Raw genomic sequence first — 9,293 nt, forward strand, 5'->3', positions numbered from 1 at the left:
ACTGTGGGAAAGTGTAGGGGGAAAACTTAAAAACCTTACGTCTTAACCCAACGGCAGCGGCAGCCGGGCTTTGGACCCCTCCCCGCCCGCCTGTACCCCCCTCGGCTAATCACCCTCATTAGGAGCCTCATCACCGGCCTAATGAAAGCAAACCGTGTGGAAATCGCCGGTAAACAGTTGGGTCTGTGCTGTAATTAATTCAGTGTCTCTTTTAATCAAACTGAAAGGAATCGGGCAGTGGCTTGCGGAGCCGTGACATCACCCCCAAAATCGGCCAGAGCCAATCAGCGTCATCACTCCGGGGACACGTGGGCGAGTCCCCTTAAAAACACACACACACACACACACACACACACACAACACAACGGAAAAAAAAAAAAAAGAAACAAACAAAAAAAAAACCCAGCCCCAAAGTAAAAGTGACACAAGTTCATTTTTTAAAGGAAGGGGGGGAGGCGAAGGCGCGCGCGGAGGACAGGCGGAGAGCTGCGACCGCGGAGCCGGGAGGCGCTGTCCACGGTGCTGACGGGGCCCCCGGAGCGGAGGGAGCGCGCAGAGAAGACCTCCCCGGCCAGGTGGAGCGTCATGCGCCGAGGGCCGCCGCCGCCGCTATCCGCGGTGCTGACGCCGCCAGGTGCGCTCCGGTACCCCGGCTAGTAGCGCGACTCGGGCCCGCTGCTATCCGCGGTGCTGACCCCGCTGCCCTCGGCCGCCGCTCGCCTGGAGGAAGCGTGCAGTTTGGATTTTTTTTTTTAAGCCCTTCTTTATTTAGATTCCAGCGTCTTCGCATCTCTTCTGTGCCAAAGGGGCGCTCAGGCCGTCCGTCTCCCCCTTGGCTCTCCCCAACTTGGCGCACCCTCCCTCCCGTTTCTCCCTGACACTCCCACCACCCCCCCTCGGCTCGGCGGCTCGGCGCGATGCTGCAGAAGACGCGCTGAGCCCTTTTGGATCTAATGCGCAGAGGAGGTTGGCCCAGAGCTCCTGGGCTCCCCCAAGGCTGAACTCCATCCAAGGTGCCCGCAGGCTCCCTGCCCGCCTTCCCCATGCCAGCCCGCAGCTAGGGGCAGGGGCAGCGGCGGCTGGGGTTGGGGGTGGGTGGGGAGCTTTTGGGGAGGACAGGTCGCAGCTTGGCTATGGAAGGCTCCAATGGCTTTGGGATCGACTCCATTCTCTCCCACCGAGCCGGCAGCCCCGCCCTTCCCAAGGGGGACCCCTTGCTCGGGGACTGCCGCTTGCCCCTGGAGCTGAGTCCTCGCTCAGAGAGCAGCAGCGACTGCTCTTCGCCAGCCTCGCCGGGAAGGGACTGTCTGGAGACGGGAGCCCCGCGGCCTGGCGGGGCTTCGGGACCAGGTTTGGACTCCCACCTGCAGCCTGGGCAGCTCTCGGCCCCAGCCCAGTCTCGCACCGTGACCTCCTCCTTTCTGATCAGGGACATCCTTGCCGACTGCAAGCCGCTTGCGGCCTGTGCACCCTACTCTAGCAGCGGGCAGCCAGCCGCTCCTGACCCTGGGGGCCGTCTCGCGGCCAAGGCCGGGGAGGACTTTAGAGACAAGCTGGACAAAAGTGGCAGCAGCGCCTCATCGGACTCTGAGTACAAAGGTAAGAAAATGCGAGGCGAAAACCTAGGGGAGGGGGTACTCTGTTTCTGAACACTGGCATTAAAACTGGAGTGCACACACTTGGGGACATGCACACGTTCACCTGGAGCTCCCCCCGGGCCCAGGCAGAGCCGTTGGTCTTATCTGAAGCTTTCAGTCAGTCAGCCCTGTGGTTGTGCTTTTGAGCAACAAAGCGTCCAGCGGAGAGAGCAAGGAGAGGAATTCTGTGTGACCCAGAAGAGATTCCCGAAAACAGACAAAGCAAACTTTCCAAACTTCGGCTGGGACTAACCAACCCTCCGGTGGGCAGAAGCAAGTTCCTCTTAGGCCAGTGGCTCTCTGGGAAAAGACCTTGCAGAAGCAATGGAAGACCCGATGGGTTCTACTCGAATGCTTTTTTTATAAGGGGGAAACCCTAGCAGGAAATTTCAGTTGGAGCCCCGAGAACAGTCAATTTTCCACCCTTTAATTTGAATATGCAGATGGGGAGGGGAATTCAGCTTTCCCTTCCGTTGGCCCCTCGGTGTGATCTGGGTCCAGGGAATCGTGCAAAAGAAATGCTCACTTCAAAGTAGAAACAGCAGTCGGGCAGGCGGCTGGCTGGCTGGGATCGGGTTCAGAGGTCTCTGCGCTCACCCGACTGTTCTCACTGGATTTCATTCGAAGTGCCCTGCGCAATCAACTTTGGGCTGTGTGTGTGGGAACCAGAGGTCCCCCAGCACCCAGCCTATACTGGGGTTGTAGGACCCTATACTTGCTTTTTCACCCCGTGAATCTTTCCATAGTTTCCTTTCCATCCTTTCTTAACCAGGGAGCTGAGATCAGCACTAAGAGGAAAGAGGGAAGGAGGAAGGAAAGAAGAAAGGAAAAAAGGAAGGAAGGAGAGAAAAAAATTCCTTAATTTTGTTTCTCATCCTGGCCACTGCCTTGACTTTAGGTCTTTGGTGAGGCCAGAGGCACGAAGTTCTTTCTCAGGGAGAAGTCAGGAGGCAGGAAGGGAAGGAGTTTCAGAGCCCTGTGTCCCCATCCAGCAGAAAATGAAGGGCTGTTCAGAGCTTTTTCAGCCTTATAATTAATTCCCAGAATGCTTTCCATGAGATAAAACTTTCCTATAAAGCCAACTTCTGTATTGTCTTGGGGGCCCTACATCTCCTGACCCATATTTGCACTGCTGCTGCTGCTAAGTCGCTTCAGTCATATCTGACTCTGTGCGACCCCATAGACAGCAGCCCACCAGGCTCCGCTGTCCCTGGGATTCTTCAGGCAAGAACACTGGAGTGCGTTGCCACTTCCTTCTCCAATATATGCACTAAGTCATCACAAAAATTTAGGAAGGCTCATTTAAAACTCTCCTCCCAAGCAAGAATTCGTTGTGGACATGCTCTGACCTCAAACCAAAACCCATATGGGGCCCCACTCCACATCTCATTCCCTCCTCCGCTGCCCCAGGCAAGCAGTGGAGACTCCAAGGTCTCCCTGGGTCGGCTGTGCTAGGTGGGCAGGTTGGGCTGGAGCTGGAGGAAGGGAGTCCAGACGCTTGTGGCCCAGAGACCCCTGCTTCTCCCCCCAGGTCTGTTTAGAGAGACAAGGAAAACTTGCCTGGGAGAAAGGTGTGTGGTGGGGAAGCGAAGGGAAGCAAGGGAGGCAAGGTAAATATATATGTGTAACACCATATTTTATTATTTATAATTCTCAACAACACCCAGATTTACGGTTAGAGTAAGCCACAAGACTCCCTGCACCGCGTGGTGCTTGTGAAAGAGTTTGGCTCGTGTCCCTTTATTTTTTTTGCCCATAGGTGGGATTTTGAGTCAAGGTTTCGTTTAAGATAATTGGAATATCAATTTTCTTCTCTTGTCCCTGATGATATCTGATCAGCGAGGTGATGAGGCCCGGCTGTCCACGTATCACTTAAATAGGGTTGGAGCTGAGGACAGAGGAAGGTCTCTCCCACCCCTAGGTACCCCACGTTTGCATCAATAAAGCCCCAGATGAAGGAGAGGAAATAACCACCTCCGAGGCATTTCTCAAAGGCACCCCGGGCAGGAGACCTTACTGAGAGACAGACAGACACGTGGGGTAGGCAGCTACGCGACTCCCCTACCCACCCACCGTGCGAAGAGTCCCTCCTCCAAGGAGGGCGTGCGGGGAAGGTCAGTCCCATCCCGAGTCTGGCATCAAAGGTTCCTCAGCGTAACATTTAAAGAAGCTGAACCGGGCTTTGAAGTCAGGCATGCTGCAGCGCACGGTCTGGCTCGCAAGAGCCGATATCCACGGAGAAACAAAACCGGCACTGCTCTCCCACTCCCAGCGGGCAGGGTCGGTGGGCCTGGAACTCTCAGGCGCTGAGATCGACTGAGCCTGCTTCTTCAGAGGTTGAGACTGGACACTGGCGAGTGTGTATCTGAAGGCTCCAGCCTACGCCCGGGAGGGGAATTAGAGAAAAAGCCCCAGGAGGCAACCCATTCTTCTGGACACCCCAATCTCAACCTCTACCCCACCCCCCAACCTTGGAGCTCAGTCCTGAGAAATGGTTTTGTTTTTTTTTTTTTTACAAATAGGCCAGACAATTAGGTCAAAAAGTAAGTTTTCCACAATATCAAGTTAGAGGTTTGGATAATCGTTTCCTCGAACTTGTTCAAACTTTACCTGCCTGGCATAGACAGAAAAGATCTCCCCATCCTAACAGATCCCCATCTCTTGAGGCAGCCTTGCCCCAAAGTGGCCCGAGTCCAGGAGGGCAGGGAGAGGCTGGCGAGCTGGTCTGGAGGAGGCAGTGGGAAGGCGTGGACCCCGCTCACCGTCTTCTCACGGTTTCTCACCGGCTAGCACTCTCCCGGCTCACCCGCTGGGGTACACCCGGTGACTGGCGCCCTCCCAGTCTCGAACCGCTTTCTGGTTGAAAAGTCTTGCTCCCTTGTGGCTCAATTAACCGGATTATTGTTTCCTACAGAGAGAAACCAACTCGCATTCAGCTGAACCCTGTCACTGCAAACGCCACGCTCAATGAAACGCAGCATAAAGGAAAAATAGAGAAAAAGAGGGAGGGAAGCCCCATGCCCACTTTGGAGAGATGGTCTCTGGTTTTATCATCACTTTAGGGAAATAAGGAGGGAGGTCCCTGAGCTTGCTCGAGCAAGTGTGCATTTTTGGTGCAGTCAACTCCAAAGGAAAGTCCTGGGGAAGAAAGAAACCACATTGTCCAGTCCCATCCTTGTGACTCAGGAGCGGGGACCCTGCTGATGTGTCTCAACCATCGGGCGGGGGGTGGGGGGGTGGGGGGAGGGAAACAGTAGGCAAATGACAAGGACACACGGGCCTCAGAGATGTGTGCATCCGAGGGGCAAACGCGTCACTTATTTTTCCAAATGCTTTGTACTCCCAGATCGGGCACCTGGCAGTTCGCATTTTGCGCTGTGCGCTGTTTGTAGTTTAAGAAACAGGGGAAACCATCCCTATAGATTCGCGCCCACACAGGGGCCAGGTGAGACATGGGTGTCCTCCAGGACCACCGTCCACTCCAGGGTGAACAGGTTTTTGTCCCTTGATGCTGGTTCTTCTCCCCAGACGCTGGCCCTCAGCTTCCTCTCTTCCCGGCCCAGATGCAGCCAGAGAATCGGGGGTACAGTCCTAAACCCCAGAGCACGCACCGGAGCAGCCCACCAGGCTGGAACTCCTGGGTCCCCTCCCCTGGCAGTTCCACCCAGTCGGTCCACTAATCCCTCCAGGGAGCGCCCGCGCAATGTGGGAGCCGGGTCGCGTTCTCCCTTGGCTTTGGGTTACTTCTCCCCGGAGGCGTCAATCCTCCTCGGTCTGGGGGCTGGGAGGGCTCAGCCCTGAGCAGCTTTGCCACGGCCCCACGGGCTCGAGTGCGGCGGGCGGGGCCACCGCTACCGGGAGATGCATTTACAAGATGGTGAGGGCCGTCAACGGGGGCAGGAGGGCGGCGAGGCTGGGCCCTGATGCGCGGCTGTGTCTCCGCAGTGAAGGAGGAGGGCGACCGGGAGATCTCCAGCTCCAGGGACAGCCCCCCAGTGCGCCTGAAAAAGCCACGCAAGGCGCGCACGGCCTTCACCGACCACCAGCTGGCACAGCTGGAGCGCAGTTTCGAGCGGCAGAAGTACCTGAGCGTGCAGGACCGCATGGAGCTCGCAGCTTCGCTCAACCTCACCGACACGCAGGTCAAGACCTGGTACCAGAACCGCAGGTGAGGCCCCTCCCCCTCCTCCCTGCCCTTCTGCGGGACCGCCGGGACGGGGATCTGATGGATCTGACTGCCGAGAGGACCTCTGAGCTCTCCCATTCTGTGAAACTGGGACAGTGAGGCCTCGGACAGAGAGAGAGAAAGCCTTGCCTGAAGCCCACGGTGAGGGAGAGACAGGACTCGATCAAGTGGACAGATGGACATGTGGACCAAGGGAGGTCCCAGCCTGCCCACCCTGGCACCTTCCTCCAGCCCCGGGCAGCTGCTAGGGGTAGAGGGGCTGGCACTGAGCTTTCCTGGGATTCTTCAGGCCTCCTCAGTCTTTCTAGTCCTTGAAACTCAAGGAGGGAAGGGGCCCAGCCCTAGCTCCTTGGGGCCTGGGGGACTGGAAAACTGGTGCTGGGCACTGGCCCCAAACCTGGTGTTTCCTAATCTTCCTTCCCAAGACAGTCGCAGGATGAAGAGAAACACAAACGCGTACAACACACACACAGCCACACGCTCAACCCACAGTCGCACGCTCACATCGATAGAACTCACTAATACAAACACACCCACAGTCACCCGCACACTCTTAGCGGAGGCTGGAATGTTGCTTTCCATAAACAAGCTCAGAACACGCTGCCCCATTAATAATAAATACCTATTACTGCTCCGGGCATCAATAATTAAGGCCCGTTACAGTAATTACACAATTATGATGATGATGAATAATTCAGATAGGAAAACGGGGGTTGGTGTGGCTGAGTCCGACTCTGGGGCTGCCTCGCCGGCCATGTGCACCCAGGAGTCCGGCCGCAGCCTTGGCCATCAGCGTGGCCTCGGCTTCCTTGCCTTCCCCCAACCCCAGCCGGCACTCGTCCGGTGGCCTCCGGGCTTCAGGACCGGACAGACTGTGGGGCTGGCCCCAAGCCTCGGACCTTAGCGCGGGGTGCGGCGGATGCGGCCGCGCGCTCTTCCTCTGCAGTCGCTGCCGTCTCTGGCCCGCGCGCTTCCGCAGAAGCGTGGCCAACTGGGGTCCCGCAGTGGGGCTGGTCTCCTCCGGGCCGGTGGCGCGGCTGGGAGCATCAACCGCGCCCCCTTCCCCCGAGAGCGGAGCGACCCCCGCGGCCCCCGCGGCCCTCTCCAGGGAGATCTGTCGTTCCAAGGCCTCTCCAGGGGGCCGATGCACGGGGGCGCGGGGCGGGAAGGTGGGGAGGGAGTGGAGAGCTCCGACATACCGCTCCAAGCGCCCGGTCTGCGATGCCCTGCGCGGAGTGTGGCGAGCTTAGACCCCAGGCTTTGGGGATAAGACAGCCTAGCTTAGAACCCGGGGTCTCCTCTTTCTAGGCCGTCCTGAGATCTGACCCACCCCTCAGTTTTCTTATCTGAAAGCGGGGATGACAGTCATGGAAGGTTCGTGGAAGATTAACAGCACTGATGCCTTTCAGTAGGCGAGGACGGTGCCCGGCACCCTGTGATTTATTGAAATGAACGAATTCGTGGGCTCCCTCCCGGCCTCTCTGCAGGCGCTCTGGGGCAGGCGCTCCGAGGGGCAAGGGTCTCCGAGCGCCCCCCGGTCCTGATCCCTGCCTTGCGCGTTTATTTCGGTCCCTAGGACTAAGTGGAAGCGACAGACGGCCGTCGGGTTGGAGCTGCTGGCCGAGGCGGGCAATTATTCGGCGCTCCAGCGGATGTTCCCGTCGCCTTATTTCTACCCGCAGAGTCTGGTTTCCAACCTGGATCCCGGCGCCGCGCTCTATCTGTACCGCGGGCCCAGCGCACCGCCGCCCGCGCTGCAGAGACCTCTGGTCCCCCGCATCCTCATCCACGGACTCCAGGGCGCCAGCGAGCCGCCGCCGCCGCTGCCCCCGCTGGCCGGCGTCCTCCCGCGCGCCGCGCAGCCTCGGTGAACGCCCGCCCGCCGGCCCGCCGGCCCGCCCGCCCGGGCGCACCCGGCCCCCCGCCCCGGGGCTCCGCGCTGGCCCCCTTCCTCCAGCCTCTGGGAGGGCTCGGGGTTTCACGCCTCTTCCCGGGGCGGGGGCGAAGGAGGGGCTCCCCGACCGGCCCTCCCTGGCGTCGGGCCCAGCGTCCCCAGAAGGGCCGAATGCCAAGTCTTCTAAGGCCAGGACCCCCGGACTGAGTACCCCTGACCCTCCCCGCCGCCCTCTCTCCTGGTCGCTCCATCAGGGAGCCACTTCCAACGCCGGTGTACATATGTCCCATCCCCCCAACCCCCCTCCCCCGCCACCGGCGCGCCCCCTCGCCCTTCCCGGGAGCAGGCGGGCCGACCCCCTTGCAGCGCCCTCCCCCTTCCCGCTCCAGCTGTACACCGAGCCCTCACCCCGCAGCCCTGACGCGGAGGAGAAGGGGAGCGCGGAGCCCCCGCCCCCTGCGCCCCCCTCCCCGCACCAGGGCCGGCGGCAGAGCTGTACATACCGTGTGCAAAGTGTATATGAAGTTATTTATTTGTGACCCATCAGCCCGTGACTGTGTCTGTGAATCAGTGAGTCTGTGGCCTGTGCCCACCCACCGCCCGCCGACCCGGGCGGGGCGGGCCGAGGCCAGGGGACTTGACCACCCACACCCCAACCCCCGCTTCCAGCCTCCTCTGGGGGACAGCCAGAACCCTCGGGTTCTCTCTTTTTTTAAATGTCGAAAATAAACTTCTTACAAATGACCAGGCGCTTGTCCCCGCGCTCCGTCGGTCGGCCGTGCGCTCGGCCCTCCCCTATTCCTCCCAGATTCCTTTTCCGCTTCTGGGACTCGGGCTCTTTCCGCCCTCAGTAAGGAAGCACTGTGACTCGCCTCCCTCTCTTCCTGGGAGCTGCGGCTGGGGGCCAGGCGTCCCCCCTCCCCGGCCTCAGTCTTCCCATCTCTATAGTGAGGCGAGTGCGTGGCTTCCCCACCTGCTCCTGCCTCTCCATCTGGTTCCGCGCTCTTCAGCCGGTCCCAGGGGCCGGGATGGGGTCAGCGCCCAGGCTGGCTTGGCTGCGGCCGGGCTGCGGTGCCCTGGCTGAGCCGGCTCATCTGGCCACAACAAGGGTGCCGGCAGCTGGTGACCGGCCGGCCGGGCGCAGGGGCCGACAGATGGGCTCCGAGGCTGCTTCCCCCATGGGCCCCTCCGCCCTGCGCCCCGGCCGCGCGCATCAGAGGCGTCGAAGCAGCTCCCGGCCCCTGCCCCGGGTAGGACCTGAAGAGCCTTCGCTGGGGAACCCCTGACTCCCCTATCTTCTCATTGCTCCTTCACCCCACGACCATGTTGGGGACACCACCCAGAGGGAAGCCGACTCCCGTGTCTGCCCCGGGGCCCCAGCCTCTGACTCCAGGTCTCACGGCTTGGATTTCAGTCTCCAGACTTCACTTTCCTGTACAAAGGGCCAAGGTCACCTCCTGGGGACCCGGTGCTCTCAGGGGAGGTGGGCTCAGGTGGTCCCCTCCCACACACCACCTGCAGCTCAGACTCCCAGGAGGCGCCTGGAGCTGGGAAGTTTGCGGGCCGGCAAGCCCAA

General features: G+C 60.0%; 1 protein-coding gene across 1 annotated transcript; it reads left to right on the forward strand.

Annotated features, from left to right (window-relative positions):
• The first annotated feature begins 412 nt into the window (after positions 1-412).
• Positions 413-8,263, forward strand: BARHL1 (BarH like homeobox 1). Its single transcript, XM_020911007.2, has 3 exons — positions 413-1,599; positions 5,583-5,805; positions 7,400-8,263. The coding sequence occupies exons 1-3, from the start codon at positions 1,134-1,136 to the stop codon at positions 7,692-7,694; spliced, it is 984 nt and encodes a 327-aa protein (XP_020766666.2). The 5' UTR covers positions 413-1,133; the 3' UTR covers positions 7,695-8,263.
• Positions 8,264-9,293: the final 1,030 nt, after the last annotated feature.

This window comes from Odocoileus virginianus, chromosome 2, assembly GCF_023699985.2.
Source record: "Odocoileus virginianus isolate 20LAN1187 ecotype Illinois chromosome 2, Ovbor_1.2, whole genome shotgun sequence".
In the NCBI taxonomy this organism is placed as follows: Eukaryota; Metazoa; Chordata; class Mammalia; order Artiodactyla; family Cervidae; genus Odocoileus; species Odocoileus virginianus.

Coding starts and splice junctions, on each gene's coding strand:
- BARHL1 (XM_020911007.2), top strand. CDS start 1,134: ATGGAAGGCTCCAATGGCTTTGGGATCGACTCCATTCTCTCCCACCGA. Junction 1,600..5,582: donor ATCGGACTCTGAGTACAAAG/GTAAGAAAATGC, acceptor GTGTCTCCGCAG/TGAAGGAGGAGGGCGACCGG. Junction 5,806..7,399: donor ACCTGGTACCAGAACCGCAG/GTGAGGCCCCTC, acceptor TTCGGTCCCTAG/GACTAAGTGGAAGCGACAGA.